Here is a 21,022-nt window from a genome sequence, read left to right as displayed (position 1 = left end):
ATCAGGTTTATTGTACTAGTCTGGCAAGCGAATTCTCATTCCATTGGGAAGCTAGTACTAAGGTCTTGAAAAGCAGACAGTCAACTCCAGAGCCTGTGAGAACACCCCCCCCCTCCAGTTGCTAGATTGCGCTCCTAACCTCTCAGATCCCATTTCTGACGAGAGCCAGCGTGGTGTAGTGGTTAAGAGCAGCGGACTCTAATCTGGAGAACCGGGTTTGATTCCCCGCTCCTTCACATGAAGCCAGCTGGGTGACCATGGGCTAGTCACAGTTCTCTCTGGACTCTTTCACTTGCTGTCACCCCACTGAAGACTTCGGATCTTTGTCTGGATTAGGCATGCCGTTTTCGACCGTCAGAGGTCGCCTCGGCTCCCCCCCCCCCCGTGTTTCCCCGCATTTTCAGCGACCTGTTTTATCTAGAATTTGACAATGTGGGGAAAACATGGAGAAATGCAGGGGGAGAGTGGGATAACCTATGATGGTCAGAAACAACATGCATAGGCATGTTGTTTCTAAAGTCAACAAAGACCCGAAGTCATCGGACGGGCGACGGCAAGGGAAACAGCCATGCATAAAAGACCATTAACTAGGTAGGTCAGGCTCAACCTGGATTTCACCCCAAATTCCACCCCTGATTAGGCTTTAGCCATTTATGCAGGGTCGATTCTGCTCCTCGCTCAATGCTGATTTTTTAAATCCAGCCTTTAAAATGAGTATTCACAGTCCCAATGCAAGAGGAGAAAGTCAAGCAAATTCCACCCCCCACTCAGCTGCTCCTTCATTCCTTCATTTGCATAGCCATTAGCAACCACCGATTGCATAGCTAAGCCGTGGCTGTGATTCTGCATGCTTCCTTCAGTGAATGCTTTGATGAGGGGGGAGCAAATACAAAAGGTCGCGTTAAAGGGGCTCTTAAGAAATGCAAAGCAGGTATGCGCCGGCTTCGCAGTGACTTCTGGAATGACGGTTCATCGTGAAGAGCTCAAAAAAATATGCGGGGCACTTCAGCCTGGACCGCGCTGCTAATTACTGAGCACAAACGGCCTTTGAGATAAGTAAATGCCTCCCCCCGCCTTGCAGTTTCATAGCAGAGTTGGGATTAGAACTCAGGTCTCCAAATCCCAGTCCAACACTCTATCCATCGTTGGAGCAGAGATATAGTGGAATGGGGGAGGGGGTGGCTGTCCCTCCCCCTTGCCAGAGCCTGCTCCAATTTTGCCCCGATTCTGCTTGTTCTTTGGCCCAGATGGGGGGCACAGGGGAGACCTCTGTATTTTTACAATCAAAAATTGGCAACCAGGTCTTGAAAGGAGATTGGAAGGGGATGTTTGAGGAGGAAGATGAACCATGCCGCGCCCCACAGACCTTGCCAGCATAGTGGTGGATGATGAATCCTGAACTCGAGCCGTTGAAATGCTCGTGGGTTCCCACTGCCGACTGCAGCTTCTGCAGGAGCGTCTGGTCCGCCCCCTCCCCCTTGGCGTACACTGTGGCGCACACGTCGTCCAAAACGCTCATGATGCCAGGAGGATTCTGGGAAAAGAGATCGGAGAGAACATCAAACCGCAGCATGGCCGCTCGTGTTATAACTTCTGGGCTCCGTGGATTTGGATCATAGAATCATAGACTGGGAAGGGACCATAGAGGCCATCTAGTCCAGCCCCCTGCTCAATGCAGGCTCAGCCTAGAGCACCCTGACAAGTGTTTGTCCAGTCTCTGCTTAAAGACCCCCAGTGAGGGGGAGCTCACCACCTCCCTAGGCAGCCAATTCCACTGTTGAACAACTCTTACTGTAGAATTTTTTCCCCCTAATATCCAGGCGGTATCTTTCTGCCCGCAATTTAAACCCATTATTTGCAAGTCCTCTCCTCTGCTGCCAACAGGAACAGCTCCCTGCCCTCCTCCAAGTGACAGCCCTTCAAATATTTAAAGAGAGAAATCAGAAGTGTTCAGGAGAGACGGAAGAAAGTCCGACAATTAACCTGTGGAACTCACTGCCACAGGATGCAGCCACAGCCGCAGGTTTAGATCGCTTTAAAAGGGAATTAGACAAATTCATGGAGGAGTAGAGGAGGTCTTCGAATGGCTCTTTAGCCAGGATAGTTAAATAGCACCTCCATGTTCAGGGGCAGCATACCTCCAAATATCAATGATTGGGGATGTAGCACCAGCAGGAGGCTTGGGTCTTCGTGCCTTGCTAGTGGGCACCTGGTTGGCCACTGTGGGAATTGGAGATGCTCTAAATGGACTTCTGGTCCAGTCCAGCACTCTTCTAATTCCCCATGAGGAAGTTGTGCAAGGATGACATTAAGCTTCATCAAGCACTATGTTCATCAGAACATTTTGAAGAAGAAGAAGAGTTGGTTTTTATATGCCGACTTTCTCTACCACTTAAGGCAGAATCAAACCGGCTTGCAACCACCTTCCCTTCCCCTCCCCTCAACAGACACCCTGTGAGGTAGGTGGGGCTGAGACAGCTGTGACTAGCCCAAGGTCACCCAGCTGGTGTCGTGTGTAGGAGCGGGGGAAACAAATCCAGTTCACCAGATCAGCGTCCGCCACTCCAAACCACCGCTCTTAACCACTACGCCATGCTGGCTCTTACAAAGGCCATCTACCAAACATTTTGGGATGTTCTACCACAGTTCTTTGACACATTCCAAAGGACCACACCCTTGTCTTCAGCATACAGTTAATCTGGACAGTTATGAGTACATCTGCTCCCTTATGCCGCCAGCTTTCAAGGTTTTACATGACCAAGGACTGGCCCTTTTCTTACCAGCTTGTTTTCAATGAGGTCACAGACAACCTTGTTGTTGAAATACTCAATGGGGGTCCACTTGATGCCTTCCTGCACATATTCTTCCTAAATGGGGGGGAGAAGACATAAGGGTCATTTATGCATGGGAGTTTTACCAGAGGTTCGTTGCTGGCTGGATCCAAACTTTCCTGTTGGGAATCTCTGCACCAGCAGTCTCCAAACTCAAATCAAGTCCCCGCCCTTTGAAATGCTGCTTTGTAATTGGCTTACTTGTAGTGCTTGCTGTGAGAGAACCCCCCAAAACCCAATTGCCCCATAAAAAGGTGTTTTAAGAACCCCCCCCAAAAGCAATCTGAAAGGGAGGGGAGAAATCGAAGCCTTGGTTTTAAAAAGCCTTTCTTCTGCTCTGAAAGAGCTCTGAGGAAGCAGGAGGCATTTGAACCCCCACCTCTGGACATGCTGCTTTGTAATTGGCTGTGAGAGAAACCAAGCTTGTGCGTCCTGCGCTTTGCCTTATGCATGGGGATTTCACCTGGGCTGCACTCAGGGGAGAGGGAAGAATTGGGTTAACAGAGGAACGGGAAGTCCCGGGATTTGCCAGGGCTGGCAGCAAGGTCATCTCTAATGGACGGAAAACTCCAAGGAACAACTAATTCAGACTGGGGGCAAAAGTGAGTGAAAGTACCCATGCATAAACGACTAAGGATGACCTGGAACCCTTCCCAAAGGAAAGGTTATAATTTTGAGAATGAACTCCAACTAGGAAAGAAGATGGGGCAACAGCTGACTGCCGTGGTTGCTGTAGAAACACATGGACACCATTTGGATCAGAAGCATTTGTTCAAGGTAGACAGAAGAAAGTTCTGCAATTAACCTGTGGAACTCACTGCCACTGGACAGAGCAATGGCTGCCAATTTAGATGGCTTTAAAAGGAAATTAGACAATTTCATGGAGCAGCGGAGGTCTTTGAGCAACTATTCAGCCAGGATTTTTATGCCTCGCTTGCTGGAACATATAAAGCTGCCGTATGCAGAGTCAGACCCCTGCTTTATCTAGCTCAGTGTTTGCTGCGAGTGGCAGGGAGGCAGGGAGATAAAGGTCTTTACCAGCATCTCCTTTAGGATGATGAGGATTGAACAAAAGACCTTCTTCATGCAAAGCAGGGACCTGAACCCTGAGCTAAGGAGTATCGCTCATGCATCTGCAGTCCACGCAAGCGTGGGATGATAATTATTGAATTGCATTTTCTTTAGTATCATATTTTATTTATTTGATTCATTTATAGTCCGCCTTTCTCCCCAGTGAGGATCCAAAGCAGCTTACATCATTCTCCTCTTCTCCATTTTAGTGTTACAAGAACCCTGCAAGGTAGGTTAGGCTGAGAGAGTGTGACTGGCCTAAGGTTACCCAGTAAGCTTCCCTGGCAGAGTGGGGATTTGACAAAACGGGGGGCGGGGGGATGGAACCCAACCTAAAGACAAAGCTGGGTACTCAAAGGTTGGGAGGAAAATAACTCAATTATACTATGAAATATATTTATTATAAAGCATCCCTGCAGATATTAAAAACACTTGGTCAAGGAGGGCCATGCCTCACCAGCCCAGACTGCGAGTGGAGGGGAGTGGCGGCCTTGGCTGGCGAGACCGCAGCTGGCTTCCCCAGTGAGGGGTCTATATTTTTGGGACCCTGAAGCTTGAACTATTATGGGGGGGGGGCGTCCTTCGCAACCAGCAACAATAGGGCAACATCCAACAAGGGTGTTTTCGACCCCCCCAGGACCCAAGGGAACAGGGCTTGAGAGTCAATTACTTCACAAATACAATTCCCTCCCCCACCATGAATATTTAGCATCCCTACTGCGGCCTGTAGACCTCACCTGCTCTGCTTTGAGGGTCAGCTCGATGAAGATCTGTTGAAGTTTTTCATTCACAAAGTTAATGCAGAATTGTTCAAAGCCATTTCTCTGAAAAGGAGAGGGAAAAGAGGGAGGCATGAAACAGGAGGTTCTGGCCAAAGTTGTCTTTTTCAATAAGAACTTGTGGTAGAAGATTATTAAATTATGGCTGGTGTAGAGAAAGTGATATCCAATTGCCAAAGCAGCCATTTTCTCCAGGTGAACTGATCTCGGCTGGAGATCAGTTGTAACAGCAGGAGATCTCCAGCTAGTACCTGGAGGTTGGCAACCCTAGGCTACTGTTTGAAGAAAGTGAAACCCACCTGAAATATTTCGAACCCATAAATGTCCAGCACGCCCACGCTGTACTCTTCATTCGGCTTCCGCATGGCCTTGTTGATGGACTGTGGGTGGAGAAGATCAGAGGGTTGAGAAGAAAGAATCAAGGAGGGTTTATCTCCAGGCACTGTGCAGCCGCACAGTTAACTTTGAAGAAGAAGAAAAAACTCCATAGAGCTGGAAACAATAAATCAGCCATCGTCCTGTCTCCAAAGAATCCCATTTCGCCCTTGGCATTCAAAGAGCAACAGAGTTGAAAATGATAAATCATGTTGCCCAATGCTCTTAAAAGAGTCTTATACCCCTCCTCCCCCTACAGAACTCGGAAAAAACATGGGCCATTTATGCTTGGTAATTAGCAGCCCGTTCCAGGCTAAAGTGCCCCGCATATTTTTTTGAGCTCTTCACGCTGAACCGTCATTCAGGAAGTGACTGAGAAGCCAGTGCATACCTGCTTCGCATTACTTAAGGGCCCCTTTAACGCGACCTTTTGTGTTTGCTCGGCCGCCGCATTGAAGAATCCCCTCAAGGAAGCATGCAAAATCACAGCCGTGCGTTAGCTATGCAAATGGTGGTTGCTAATGGCTATGAAAATGAAGGAATGATGGAGAAGGCGAGTGGGGGTGGTGGAATTTCTCCTTTTGCGTCAGGACCGTGAATAGGCATTTTAAAGGTTGCCTTTTTTTTAAAAAGAGCTTTGAGCAAGCATCAAAATTGACCCTGCATAAATGGCCATAGAATTGGTGAAAGACAGGAGACCACTTTGGTTTCCCCCCCAAAGTGTTATTATTTTCCAGTTTCTAATCTCACATAAACGAACATTAGAATACAGTACAAAACTTCACAAATATACATTACATAAACTACAGACTTGAAATCTACAACATTCAATAATATACTATTCTCTGGGTGGACTTAGCCTATTTTTTTTAAATATCATTTCAATTTTCTTCCCTATATTGACTATACTCTTTTACATGTGTTGAAAATATACTACTTAACATTATAATCGTCCCTCACATGAATATACACCTTTTCCTAACAACTATAACTTTGTAGTCAATTATTAATAATACACCATTTGTTTAATGTAATAATTTGTCATAGATTACCACTTCGTTAAATTCTCTCAGAGGAATCCATAGGTTTGCCAGCTCTGGGTTGGGAAATACCTGGAGATTTGGGAGGTGGAATCTGAGGAGGGCGGGGTTTGGAGAGGGGAGGGACTTCAGTGCCATAGAGTCTAATTGCCAAAGCAGCCATTTTTCTCCAGGGGGAATTGATCTCTATCACCTGGAGATAGGGTTGCCAGGTCCCTCTTCGCCACCGGCAGGAGGTTTTTGGGGCGGAGCCTGAGGAGGGAGGGGTTTGGAGAGGGGAGGGACTTCAATGCCATAGAGTCCAATTGCCAAAGCAGCCATTTTTCTCCAGGGGGAACTGATCTCTATCGGCTGGAGATCAGTTGTCATAGCAGGAGATCTCCAGCCACCACCTGGAGGTTAATATAAAGATAGACACTTCTGTGTATATAGTAGTTAAACCAAAATTCACACAGAAAACAAATATTCCAAGCAATTTCAATATAATTCCAATATTTCCATCATAATGCAAAAGTCATATCCAAGCACAGGTCATAAATTACAAAGTCACATGTATTGTTCACAAGTAGGTACAATACAAACAGGTACAAAAATATTGTTACAGTCATTATATACATGGTGATGTGTTTACTTACCTATATTTAAATCCAGGATTATACACTTACCTGTTTGTATGCACCTACTTGTGAACAATACATGTGACATATTGTCGAAGGCTTTCACGGTCAGAGTTCATTGGTTCTTGTGGGTTATCTGGGCTGTGTAACCGTGGAAAATACCAAGACCACGGTTACACAGCCCGGATAACCCACAAGAACCAATACATGTGACTTTGTAATTTATGACCTGTGCTTGGATATGACTTTTGCATTAGGATGGTAATACTGGAATTATATTGAAATTGCTTGGAATATTTGTTTTCTGTGTGAATTTTGGTTTAACCACCTGGAGGTTGGCAACACCAGGAATCCAGTGGCCTCCTAAAGTCTTCTAAAAAAACCCTGGGTGTTGTGCTGTCTGATTCTCTTCCCAAATCCCCATCTGTCCCTACAGATGGTCTAGAATTCAACAGAAGAAGGCCGCTTACCTCCACAAGGAAGTCAAAGACGCGCGAGTAGAGGCCCTTGGCAAGGGCATCGCGGGTATAGGAAGCTTGCTCGGTGTTGAGCGTCACGTTGATGGACTCTGACCGGCCTCCCCATTTGCTGTCCATCTTCCTGCTTGTCAACTTCTCATTAAGGCGGGTCTGGACGATCCCCAAGAGGTAGGCAGGAAAAGCGAGTGCTGGAACGGAGGGAAGTCAACAATGGCGTCTCTCCCAAGTGGGTAGGGTTGCCAAACTCTAGGTAGTCCAGAAAAAAGCAAGGCTCTGTGCTGTTAAGTAAGTAATCAAAAATGAGAAACAACACCATAAACGAACTGTGCAAGTGATATATAGTGATATATAGTGACAAAGCATGCAAAATTACAAAATACAAGTTACAAAACATGTAACCACAGACACTATATACATACATACATCAAATGCACAATGTAGCAATAAAGGTATGGACATGTATTTTTGTTTTCCCATAGGAAAAAACCGAAGAACTGAAAACAGAACTCCAATCAATCCACAGCTGCAACAGCAGGTCTAGTGCAAGATAATACCCATTGGGGTTTTTTGAATTGTCTTCTATGGCTATACAGCTGATGAAGCCCATAGCGAAACGTGGTCACGTGATCTAGACGACCCTTCCTTTGAACTGCTGTTGCAGCTGTGGATTGATCGGAGTTCTGTTTTCAGTTCTTCGTTTTTTTCCTATGGGAAAACAAAAATACATGTCCATACCTTTATGACTTTGTGTCAAACTTACCGTTCACCTTGTTGATGGACATTCCATTTTTTGTCAATTTCATCTTGAATTATTAGCTGCTACCTTCTTTGGCTACATTGTTCATTTGATTAATGTATGTATATAGTGTCTGTGGTTACAGGTTTTGTAACTTGTATTTTGTAATTTTGTAATTTTGCATGCTTTGTCACTATATATCACTTGCACAGTTTGTTTATTGTGTTGTTTCTCATTTTTGAAAACTCTAGGTAGGAGCCGGAGATCGCCTGCTATTACAACTAGGGTTGCCAACCTCCAGGTACTTAGCAAACAAAGAAACAGCTTCAAACTGCAAAACAATACAAGTTTGTATTAAACAACAAATAATCATGCACCATACATATGGTACAACAAACGTGGACAATGTCCAGCCAAGTAAATTCTATATACAATTGAAGCTTCCCTGCGGTGGCTTCAATTGTATATAGAATTTACTTGGCTGGACATTGTCCACGTTTGTTGTACCATATGTATGGTGCATGATTATTTGTTGTTTAATACAAACTTGTATTGTTTTGCAGTTTGAAGCTGTTTCTTTGTTTGCTAAGTAACTTACAGCTTGCTAATTTGTGTGTGCCCAACCTCCAGGTACTAGCTGGAGATCTCCTGCTATTACAACTGATCTCCAGCCGATAAAGATCAGTTCTCCTGGAGAAAATGGCTGCTTTGGCCACTGGTCTCTATGGCATTGAAGTCCCTCCCCTCCCCAAACCCCACCCTCCTCAGGTTCCGCCCCAAAAACCTCCAGTCGGTGGCAAAGAGAGACCTGGCAACCCTACCTGGAGAAAATGGCTGCTTTGGCCATTGGCCTCCATGGCGTTGAAGTCAACCCCCTCCCCAAACCCTGCCTTCCTCAGGATCCACCCTAAAAACCTCCCGCCAGTGGTAAAGAAGAACCTGGCAACCCTACATGTGTGTGTGTGTGTGTGTGGGGTTATTATTGATAAAATTCATGTAGGCCTGTCCCTTTTCCTTCAAGCTTGGATCAACCGATATTGCTTTCATCTTAGGATTTCCAGGTCCCTCTTTTCCACCGGCAGGAAATTTTTGGGGTGGAGCCTGAGGAGGGTGGGGTTTGGGGAGGGGAGGGACTTCAGTGCCATAGAGACCAATTGCCAAAGCAGCCATTTTCTCCCCTCCCCAAACCCCACCCTCCTCAGGCTCTGCCCCCAAAACCTCCCACCAATGGCAAAGAGGGACCTGGCAACCCTAGTCCATGGGCACCGTGTTGAGGACCCCTGGGCAAGCCCAATGTAATTACTCACAGTCAGGAATCTCCACCTGGGCGTAGTTGCCTTGCTCCTGGAAACCGATATTGCCAAGATGAAGGATACTGGCCACGATCTGTAGCACAAGCTGCTGGTCTTGCCCTGCGATGCCAATCACGCTCATGGCGTTCTGGTCGGGGTGGGTCAGGAGGGGAAGCCCGGAAGAGGAGAGAGAAAGAAAGACGGTTCGGAAGGATGAATCCCAGGGGTCACGATCAAGCGTTTGCCTTGCAAATTACGCCTGCTCACCATAGTCTCCTGGAAATCGCTTCTGTCATCTGTGCCATCGACTTTGTATGTTTCTGACTGGTTGAGGTAATAGTAATAGTCAGGGTTCATAAGCCCCAAGTTTTGTTTCTGTTCCGGTGAGGCTCCTTCAATGAGCTGTTGAGAAAAGAGGGAAGGGCTATGGCTCAGCAGGTAGGACCTCTGCTTGGCATACAGATAGGGTTGCCAATCTCCAGGTATTAGCTGGAGATCTCCTGCCACTACAACTGATCTACAGCCGATAGAGATCAGTTCCCTGGAAAAAATGGCCACTTTGGACTCTATGTCATTATAACTCATTGAAGTCCCTCTCCCCCCCCCCAAACCCTGCCCTCCTTAGGCTGCACCCCCCCAAAAAATCTCCAGGTATTTCCCAACCTGGTACTGGCAACCCTATGTGAATTGAACACATGAAGCTGCCTTCTACTGAATCAGACTCTTGGTCCTTCAAAGTCAGTATTGTATGCTCAGACCGGCAGCGGCTCTCCAGGTTCTCAGGCCGAGGTCTTTCACATCACCTACTTGCTTGATCCCTTTAACTGGAGATGCTGGGGATTGAACCTGGAACCTTCTGCATGCCATGCAGATGGTCTACCACTGAGTCACGGCCCCTCTCCATGGCTCTCCAGGTTCTCAGGCCGAGGTCTTTCACATCACCTACTTGCTTGATCCATTTAACTGGAGATGCCGGGGATTGAACCTGGGACCTTCTGCATGCCAAGCAGATGCTCTACCACTGAGCCACGGCCCCTGGGTGGAGATGGGGTTACTCAGTGACTGGTGGTGAGCCCATCTCCAGCTTCTAGCCTGACCATGCACAATGAGGATGCCAATCATGCACTCAATGGCATATCACTCATGCCCTCCTCCAAGTGGTTCCCAAGCTCATTTCTCATGCGCCACCGGCTCTCATACCTGATAGTAAATGTGGAAGTTCCTCTCGCTCTCGTTCTGGCTTACCACCCGGGATTTTTCCAGCAGGAAGTTGGAGATTTTCCCTCCGTCGGGCTCACCCCCTCGACTGAACTGGATCTCAAAGTATTTCCCCTGGTGGAAGATATATACGGCAACTCTAGCAAGATGGCAATTTGCGTATAGTATGAATGGTGCGGGGCTTTTGGATCCCAAAGAGCTTTATTGATGTTTGTTGTGCAGCAGCTGAGTTGTACACCAGTGGGGAATGTCGCACAGGTTCCCAAGTGTGCACCTCTCAGAGACAAGCACTCTCAGATTAAAAACACAGCTAAAATTCTGCACCCGGGGAAGCCGAAATTGCATGCAAAGAAAAGCTGCATCTTCAAGTACTTGAAGGGCTGTCGTATAGAGGATGGTGCCGAGTTGTTTTCTGTTGCCCCAGAAGGTCGGACCACAACCAACAGGTTGAAATTAAATCAACAGTTTCCATCTAGACGTTAGGAAGAATTTACTATCAGTTCCTCAGTGGAACAGGCTTCCTCGGGAGGTGGTGAGCTCGCCTTCTCTGGAGGTTTTTAAGAAGAGGCTAGATGGCCATCTGTCAGCTATGCTGATTCTATGACCTTGGGCAGATCATGAGAGTGAGGGCATCCTGGCCATCTTCTGAGCATGGAGTAGGGGGTCACTGGGGGTGTGGTGGGGAGGTAGTTGTAAATTTCCAGCATTGTGCAAGGGGTTGGACTAGATGACCCTGGTGGTCCCTTCCAACTCTATGATTCTATTCTATGATTCTATGTAGCTTGTAAATTTGTGGAAATTAAGCACATTTGCATGTTTGCTCTGATGAGGCGTACATTCTTCTGCTACTTATGGGGAAAGGGGGCACTGAAGCATCACTCATAACTTGCAGAAATCTCATTCAGTCATTCTGCATTCAGCAGGTGCTGCTCACACTGGAAACCATATGGACTAGAATCTTGATTTTAAAGAAAAAAAGAGGGGGAGTATCTCAGCAAGGTGAATTTCTGCGCCTTCTACCACATTTGCACTTTTTCTGTGTTCCTGCAGAACTGCAGTATATCACAGTGCCGCCCACCCCAAACCTCTAATATTTATTTTCTTAAATACTGATTAACTGATGTTTGGTTAATGCAGATTTTACTCTACCCAACTGGAAATTCATGATCCTGAAAGGAGGCTGCCAAATAAAGTATTTTTTTAAAGCAACAATTCAGCTTTGATTTCCCCTAGGGTAGTGTTTCGAAAGCCAAACTGAAGAGCGAGGAAAGAACAATATGGTTTTTATTAAAGCAGGAAAATATAAACTGGATTGCAAAATGCTGCAACTGTAACCAGAGGGAAAGTCCCAAGGTTGTTGCTTAACCTTCTCTAGATCTTCACCCAGAGGTGAGCTCTAAAATGGAGTCCCCCAAAACAGTGCAAAGACTTACAAATCGGCTGGAATTGTTGTTCCGGACAGTCTTGGCATTGCCGAAGGCTTCTAGCAGTGGGTTAGACTGGAGAATAATATCTTTGACGTGCTGAAAAGACAGAGAAACACCGCAGGACACAGCTTAAGTTGCCAGGTCCCTCTTGGCAACCGGCGGAGGGTTTTAGGGGCAGAGCCTGAAGAGGGCGGGTTTTGGGGAGGGGAGGGACTTCAATGCCATAGAGTCCAATTGCCAAAGCGGCCGTTTTCTTCAGGTGAATCGGCTGGAGATCAGTTGTAATAGCAGGAGATCTCCAGCTAGCACCTGGAGGCTGGCAACCCTAACACAGTGGGAAGGGGCAGAGAGGAAGTGGGTATTAAATTACAAGACTTTACATCAGGTGTTTGCCTCTCAAAATATCCCTCACTGTCAGATACTTAATAGCATGGAACTACTGAATTAGACATTATCAGGAAACTTGATTGTGTTCATAAAGGCCTGAATAAAGACCAGGCGTTTTCTCACCCACTTCAGGACTTAGATCACGACGGGTAGCTGTGTTAACAGCAGTAGAAAAGAGCAAGAGTCCAGCAGCACCTTATAGACTAACAAAAATTCTGGCAGGGTGTGAGCTTTCGAGAGCCACAGCTCACTTCTTCAGATACAGACGGAATTCTATTCTACCTCGTCCCTCTGGAGCACTGGTTCCCAACCAGGGGTCCATGGACCCCCAGGGGTCCGTGAGAACTAAATTAAGGTCCGTGAAACAAAGTTATAAACCCATAATAAATTAATATTTTCAATTAAAAGTTCTCTATTATAAAAATATATATATTCAAATATTATTCTAAGTTTAATGTTTAACTAACAGTTATGATTAAAGTTTATTTTCAAATGCTCGGAATTTTTAGTTTGAACCTTGGGGTGCCTATACCGAACAAAAATGTCCTAGTGGTCCCTGGTCAAAAAAAGGTTGGGAACCACTGCTCTGGAGTCAGCAGGAAGTCGAGAACTGAGAAGGGGAAAGTGAGGTAGAGGTAGGCAGGGGAGATAGTGCAAAAGATGTCCATCTGCCAAGAAGACCCACCTGCACTTTCTCTCCACCCCCGGATACTTTGGAAATGTAGCCCATGATGTATTTGGCTGCCACTGTCTTCCCGGCTCCACTTTCGCCGCTAAAGAAGAAAACAAGACGTCTGTCAAACAGAGTGGATCTATAAAGCAGGCGAGCAGAAATTAGGGCAACGAAGTGAGGGTTCTTCCATTGTGGTTTCATCATCCAAGGGTTGCCAGCCTCCAGGTGGGGTCTGGAGATCTCCTGAAATTACACCCAATCGCCAGGCCCCAGAAATCAGTTCCCCTGGGGAAAATGGCTGCTTTGGAGGATGGACTGCATGACGTTATGGACTGCTGAGGTTCCTCCCCTCCTCTAACCCTCCCCTCCCCAGAACCCACCTCCAAATCTCCAAGAATTTCCTGACTCAAAGATGGCAATCCTTCTCCCCACCATTCCTCCCCCTCAACCATAGGATTGCCGGGTCCCTCTTCGCTGCCAGCAGGAGGTTTTTGGGAGCGGAGCCTGAGGAGGGCAGGGTTTGGGGAGGAGCTTCAATGCCATAGAGTCCAATTGCCAAAGTGGCCATTTTCTCCAGGTGAACTGATCTCCATCGGCTGGAGATCAGTTGTAATACCAGCCGATCTCCAGTTAGTACCTAGAGGTTGGCACCCCTATTCAACCACCATACAGTCAGTGGTTTATCAGTAGGGCTGCCATTCTCCAGGTGGTGGCTGGAGATCTGCTATTACAACCAATCTCCAGGCAATGGTAATCAGTCCACTTGGAGAAAATGGCCACTTTGGAAGGTGAACTCTATGGCATTACTCCCCGCTGAAGTCTCTCCCTTCCCCAAATCCTGCCCTCCTCAGGCCCCAGCCCCTTGGAAAGGGGAGAGACTGAATGCTATAGAGTCCAATGGCCAAAGTGGCCCTTTTCTCCAGGGGAACTTTGTATTGCCTGGAGATCAGTTGTAATAGCAGGAGATCTGCAGCCATCGCCTGGAGGTTGGCAACCCTATTTATCAGGAATGGGTACTAGAAAGAAAGACCCTGTTAAAGACAGGGCAAAAGCATGGCAGGGAAGAGACACATATCCATATTTTTACCGAGAGATGGAAGCTAGGTAGAATTGTCTTGGGTCACAAGCCTATTGTTACGATGGGGTCTTAAATAATCAATTCGGAAATCAAACAGAAAGGTCCCTTGATGTCACCGGCTCAGATTGGGGAGGGGGCCAGTGCCTGGAGAGTATGGAGTTTGAGGAGGGGAGTTATCTCAGGGATTTGAGGTCACTCTAGGACTTCTGTTTCTCCTGTGCTCTATATGGTATACCATACAGCTCGTCCTCTGAAGTTGCCATTTCCTCCAGGGAACCTGATCTCTCTGGTTTAGAGGATCAGTTGTAATTCTGGGCTAGCACGGTGTAGTGGTTAAAAGCGGTGGTTTGGAACGGTGGACTCTGCTCTGGAGAACCGGGTTTGATTCCCCCACTCCTCCACATGAGCTGCGGAGGCTAATGGGATTTGTTTCCCCTCCACATGAAGCCAGCGGGGTGACCTTGGGCTAGTCACAGCTCTTCTAGTGCTCTCTCAGCCCCACCTCCCTCACAGAATGTCTGTGGTGGGGAGGGGAAGGTGATTTTAGGCCAGTTTGAGTCTCCCTTAAGTGGTAGAGAAAAGTCAGCATATAAAAACCAATTCTTCTTCTTCCTTCTCCTTCTGTGGGCCTTACCAGGAGGTTGGTAAACCTAGCTAGGATGGCTGAATGAAACCTGAATGGAACCTCCATATTGTGCTGCTAGGGGTGGGAAGGGGCCTTGGATTCTGGGCTCCTGCTGGTTAACTTCCGAGCTGGCCACTGTGGGAAATATCATGACTTTTGGCCTGATCTAGCAGGGCCCTTGCCATCTTCTTCACCTAACAGAGTACAATTTTGTTTTTTTGTTTTTTTATGAGGAGACCATTGCAACAGATTGGTTGCAGGATGTGGAGAAATGTCCTCTTCTGTGTTTGTTATGATCCAAAAATGAGTAGGGTTGCCAGGCCCCTCTTGGCCACCGGCAGGAGGTTTTTCGGGCAGAGCTTGAGGAGGGTGGGGTTTGGGGAGGGACTTTAATGCCGTAGGGTCCAATTGTCCTGTTCCCCAGGGAGACCTAGCTGGCACTTATAGTAGAATGGAAACGTCTTCCAGGTAATAGACGCTTTCACCAGCGATGGCTTCTTCAGCCTTGTTGTTTTCTTAATGCTACATAGTAGTCTGGTGGTGGAAGTTTGCCTACACCATCATTGGTGAAAGCATCTATTACCTGGAAGACGTTTCCGTTCTACTATAAGTGCCAGCTTGGTCTCCTTTTGAAACACCTGCAGCACATAGCCAGTGGATATAAAAGTCTGATTTCCCACTTGGACTCTTGGAAAATCTGTAAGAATTCTTTCTATTTTCGGGATCAGCTCTTACAAAGACTGAAATTGTACTGGAAAGTCTTTAACACTCAAAGAGAAACATTAGACATAGATTTGTTGTATATATTGTTCTTTGACTTGTCTTTGATATTTTTGTATAATGTTCTCTTGTTTGACTGTCGCTCACCTATAGATATTGCTTGCACTATGTTTTGTATTGACTATCTCCTTTTGAACATATGTATAGAACTGAGCCTTGTGTGGATTGTTTTTGCATAGCTTATTAGCATCGCGCTGTGAATTGTTTTGATAAACCTCCAGGTACTAGCTGGAGATCACCTGCTATTACAACTGATCTCCAGCCGATAGAGATCAGTTCACCTGGAGAAAATGGCCAGAGTTTCCAAGCCAGAGTTAGCAACCCTACATTTGAATGGCCCCACGTCACCTAGTGGCAGAGTGGTAATTAGAACCAGGAACTCTGAGGCCTTTTATGCGTGGTCTGTTTCGGCTGGATCTGCTGCTCTCTAACTGCACAGTATTTGCAGTCGAATTCTCAAAACGCTACGCACAGGGGCTTTTTGCCCCAAAGGAATTCCAGGAGTACCTTGTGATCAATTATACATCCCCAGTGAAAATGCGGAGCTTCTGAACCATGTGTGAGTCCCTCTCTCCTGAAAACACCGTTTTGTAATTGGCTGTGGTGTATTTTTTTTTTAAATAGGTAGAATCATAGAGTTGGAAGGGACCACCAGGGTCATCTAGTCCAACCCCCTGCACAATGCAGGAAACTCACAACTACCGCCCACACACCCAGTGACCCCTACTCCATGCCCAGAAGACGGCCAAGATGCCTTTCCTCTCATCATCTGTTTAAGGTCATAGACTGACAGATGGCCATCTAACCTCTTCTTAAAAACCTCCAGGGAAGGAGAGCTTACCACCTCCCAAGGAAGCCTGTTCCCCTGAGGAACCTCTCTAACCCCCCGCCAGCCCTGCAGCGGGATTCTTTCATTTGATCTGAACCAAGTAGCCATGTTACAGCCAAAGCAGCGAAGGGTCCAGACAACCCCCACCACCCAACCAATTTCTTTCTGGGTGACTCAATGCAGAGGTCATAAGAACATAAAAACACTTGTTTATGAATTTCAATGGCTTCTCTGTACCTCAGCACAACTTTAACAGAAAAGAAGAGAGTTTAAGAATGAATAAGGCTTGGCTTCCTGTCCTGAAAACCTCCAGACTAACAAAGACTACAGTCCACAATAGCCATGCAGATTAGCTTTGGATTTCACACATTAACAGATCAGGATACAATGGTTCCATATTAACATACCACACCCTCATTAGCACATTATCTTGATACTTACAGGACATTGATTAGCACATTACCTTTGATACTTTTTGCAGGACAATGATTCAGCTCAAACCCAACCCCTTTCTGATTATATATTACTCTTCCTACACACTTGACACTGAGAGACACTGTCCTTCAGTGTTACTCCTCTGAAGATGCCTGCCACAGCTGCTGGCGAAACGTCAGGAAAGAAAATACCAAGACCACGGTCACACAGCCCGGATAACCTACAAGAACCAACTCATACTGTCATTTGTGATATTCATCGTTCCATCGGTGGTCTTGAACTCACAACCCAAAAAAGAGAAACTTTCATGCCTATGCCTATAAGGGGAAGGGCAGCGAATCAGCCTGGGTCTGTTCCATCCTGCAAAGAACTGAAACTGACCCAAACTCACTGTGAAACTGACCAAATAAGCAGCCACATAGGTTGTTTGTGATTATTTCAGTGTTCTCTCCACGTTCGATCTGAAACTGACCCATACTCGCTGTGAAACTGACCAAATAAGAAGCATTATTCTTTTATTAGTGCGCTCAATAATAGCTTCGAGGGGAGGGGTTAGATGAGGGGGACAAACATGTGGGAGGGAAAAGCGAGAATGGGCATGGGGAGAAAAACCCAAAGTGACAAGCCACCCTGAGTCCGGCTTTGGCAGGGGATTAAGGGTGGAGAAAATATCTAAATTTTTTAAAAAGTATGCACAGGACCAGCTTTCGATTTGGCACTGAGGCAGACTTTAAACTCAGGGTAAAACAGCATCCTGAAAAATGCGGGGAAAACACAAGAGGAGAGCAACGTGACTTCTGAAGGTTGGAAAATAATGCATAATTAAAACAAAGCCCCGAAGTAGTTGGGGTGTGTGTGTGTGTGACTGCAACGAGAACAACCCATGCATAAAAGGCCTCAGTCTATTTTTCTCTGGTGGTTCTCCTTCCAACTTGCCCCCTCCCCTTCCCCATATGGTTCTAGGTGCCGGTTTGCACAGGTTTTATTACAGGCTTCAGTTAGGGTTGCCAATTTCCAGGTGGGGTCTGAAGATCTCTCAGAATTGCAATTGATCTCCAGACTACAGAGATCAGTTCCTCGGAGGGTGCTTTGGAAGATGTACTGAGGTCCCGACCCCTCAAACCCCACCCTCCCTAGGTTCCATCCCTAAATCTCCAGGAATTTCCCTAACCCTAAGTGCAGTGTTGCCTTGAGTAAATCAAAAGAGTTTCCGTCTAGACATTAGGAAGAATTTTCTAACAGTTAGAGTCGTTCCTCCGTGGAACAGGCTTCCTCGGGAGGTGGTGAGCTCTCCTTCCCTGGAGGTTTTTAAGAAGAGGCTAGATGGCCATCTGTCAGCAGTGCTGATTCTATGACCTTAGGCAGATCATGAGAGGGAGGGCATCTTGGCCATCTTCTGGGCATGGAGTAGAGGTCACTGTGTGTGTGTGTGTGTGTGTGTGGGGAGGTAGTTGTGAATTTCCTGCATTGTGCAGGGGGTTGGACTAGATGACCCTGGTGGTCCCTTCCAACTCGATGATTCCATGATTGATTTGATGAGTAGGATGTAGAGTTTTATTTGTATATCCATGCACAAATGTTCATATATAGAGAGGTGGGGCTTTGCCATAGCACTAGAGCATCTGCCTGGGGCTTAGAAGGTCCTGGGTTCAATCCCCGGCATCTCCAGTTAACAGGATTGAGTAGCAGGTTTTCATTGTGTATTTTATCATGTATGTTTTAATCATATGGTAGGGTTTTATCATGTAAGGTTTAAATTGTTAGCCACTATGGTGGCCCTTGTGAGGGCAAAAGAGTGGGATATAAATTTTGTAAAATAAATACACAGGCGATGTGAATGACCTGAGACGCTGGAGAATCGTTTTTGGTCTGAGCATACAGCACTGGATAGACCAATGGTCTTGGTTTAAAGTAGGTTCAAGCATGTTTATGTACCTATGGGATGCAGCAGGAGTTGTAAATACTCACGGGTTCCTATTTACACCCACGGCCTTTTATGCCGGGCTTCTTCCCTGCGGTCACCCCCATCAACTACTTCCAGGCTTCCTTTTGATTATGCATGCCCATCAGAGGTCGCCTCGCTCTCCCTACATGTTTTGCCCATGTTTTCCAGATGCTGTTTTAGCCAGAATCTGGAAAATGCAGGAAAAACACATGGGGAGAGCGAGGCGACCTCCGATGGGTGGAAAACGCATGCATAATCAAAAGGAAGCCCCCGAGGCAGTCAGCAGGGGTGACCGCGGGAAACATCCCTGCATAAAAGGTCCCTGCATAGAACCACGAAGAGTGCCTCAAAGACCACACTCGATCCCCCATCCACCCACGATTTCAGTTACCTGATAATGACACATTGATTTTCCCCATCAATGAGCATGTTACGATACATGTTGTCCGTCAGCGCATAGATGTGGGGTGGGTTTTCGTATTGAGCCTAGAACATAGCCAAAAGTGAACGGTCAGTGCTGAATTGAAGGGGGAAAAAACACAATTCACCAAGAAAGCCTGAATTGCTACCATCTCTTTTCTTCTACATATTATACGCTGCTCTGCTGTTTTGCGCAATACTTCCTGGTTTTGTAAGCCATGACATAGGCAAGCATGTTGTAGCCCGTATTGTTTACTCCTCTAGCTTTGCGTGTTTCAGAGGCCTTGTTGACAGACTTCCCAGCCTACCTTCAGTCATAAGGGACAAAAACGTGACAGCTTTTTAAAAAGGAAAGCTGAGATAAAATAAGTTCTGTATCCACCACCCCATTTTGTTGCTTTGATATTTGCCATGATTTTACAGGGGCAGACAAAGAATCCCGTGTAAAACGAAGACCTCTCTTCAGGTGAACTGATCTCTATCGGCTGGAGATCAGTTGTAATAGCGGGAGATCTCCAGCCACCACCTGGAGGTTGGCAACCCTAGAGTCAGCATGGTGTGTAGTGGTTAAGGGCGGTGGTTTGGAGCGGTGGACTCTAATCTGGAGAACCGGGTTTGATTCCCCACTCCTCCACATGAGAGGCAGAGGCTAATCTGGTGAACTGGGTTGGTTTCCCCACTCCTCCACATGAAGCCAGCTGGGTGACCTTGGGCTAGTCACAACTCTCTCAGCCCCACCTACCTCACAAGGTATCTGTTGTGGGGAGGGGGAAGGAAGGAGATTGTAAGCCAGTTTGATTCTTCCTTAAGTGGTAGAGAAAGTCAGCATATAAAAACCAACTCTTCTTCTTCTAGTGGAGGGGGAGGGAGTGTTTTGACGATGATGACCGTCAAGTCATTGAAAAGTGGGCTAAAGGTGGGTGGGAGTGAACGGGACAAAGAAAACTGGCAGAAACATTATGCACGAGGAGAAAAAGGTGACTCAAAATTGGCTTCCAGAAAAAGATTGGGGTAGAAGTGGTATAAAAAAAACTGGAAAAACTCTGCGGTGGTAATCAAAAGAAAAGAAAAATGAAAACTAATGGCACAAAAATGCATTCAGAAATCAGGGGATAAATCGAAGCAGCATGGGGCCAGAGAGATGGGGGGGGGGGGGAAATGCAGGAAAGCCTATTATCTGGCAGGGTTTTGACAGAAAGTACCCAGGGCCCTCCTCCCCTCCTCTGAGCACCAACCAGGACCCCCCCCCACTCCTGCTTTCCTTGCAGTCCATTCCCACCTGCCTTGTTTCCCTCCTTCCTTCACCTGTTTGTGAGCCTTCCTATTAACTACCTGTCCTTCCCCTGACAGTTCTGGGTGGTGCATGCAGATAGGAACACCGCCTTTGTGCCTGCCAGGAGTGTAGGGTTGCCAACCTCCAGGTAATAGCTGGAGATCTCCTGCTATTACAACTGATCTCCAGCCGATAGAGATCAGATCTTTGCCAATTGGACTCTATGGCATCGAAGGCCCTCCCCTCCCCAAACCCTGCCCTCCTTAGGCTCCGCCCCAAAAACCTCCCGCCGGTGGTGAAGAGGGACCTGGGAACCCTACTCCAGGTACAACCTGGAGATCTCCCGCTATTACAACTGACCTCCAGGTGACAGAGATCAGCTTCCCTGGAGAAAATGGCAGCTTTGGTAATTGGACTCTATGGCACTGAAGTCTCTCCCCTCCCCAAACCCCTCCCCCCAAACCTCTGGCTGGTGGCAAAGAGAGACTGGGCAACCCTAACTTCACTTCACCTGGTGGCCCTTCCTTGGCAGCATGTAGTTGGGGGTCTCTGCAGCAGTGAGCCCTGTTATAAACTCAAGGCCTTGGCAGCTGCCCTGCCTTAGAGTATGCTGACGCCAGCCATGGTTTCTGGGAAGCTCTATTCAGTCCATGGTACCTCCATTCTTTATTCTTTCACTCAACACAGAAACCATCCATCCAAAATTATCTCC

General features: G+C 46.9%; 1 protein-coding gene across 1 annotated transcript in view; it reads right to left on the bottom strand.

The window, feature by feature from the left end:
- The window catches only part of MYO1F (myosin IF), a 70,847-nt gene that overhangs the window by 25,879 nt on the left and 23,946 nt on the right, over positions 1 to 21,022 (bottom strand). Inside the window, exons 4-14 of the mRNA XM_056867455.1 lie at positions 19,009 to 19,103; positions 12,938 to 13,025; positions 11,872 to 11,961; positions 10,421 to 10,552; positions 9,488 to 9,622; positions 9,236 to 9,368; positions 7,184 to 7,380; positions 4,981 to 5,061; positions 4,640 to 4,726; positions 2,781 to 2,867; positions 1,367 to 1,534 (exon numbers count right to left, since the gene is read on the bottom strand). Of these exons, the coding sequence (XP_056723433.1) occupies positions 1,367 to 1,534; positions 2,781 to 2,867; positions 4,640 to 4,726; positions 4,981 to 5,061; positions 7,184 to 7,380; positions 9,236 to 9,368; positions 9,488 to 9,622; positions 10,421 to 10,552; positions 11,872 to 11,961; positions 12,938 to 13,025; positions 19,009 to 19,103 (1,293 nt within the window). The remainder of the gene's footprint in view (positions 1 to 1,366; positions 1,535 to 2,780; positions 2,868 to 4,639; positions 4,727 to 4,980; positions 5,062 to 7,183; positions 7,381 to 9,235; positions 9,369 to 9,487; positions 9,623 to 10,420; positions 10,553 to 11,871; positions 11,962 to 12,937; positions 13,026 to 19,008; positions 19,104 to 21,022) is intronic.

The sequence above is a fragment of the Euleptes europaea genome, chromosome 2 (genome assembly GCF_029931775.1).
Source record: "Euleptes europaea isolate rEulEur1 chromosome 2, rEulEur1.hap1, whole genome shotgun sequence".
NCBI lineage: Eukaryota > Metazoa > Chordata > Lepidosauria > Squamata > Sphaerodactylidae > Euleptes > Euleptes europaea.
This window is presented reverse-complemented; position numbering and strand designations above follow the sequence as displayed.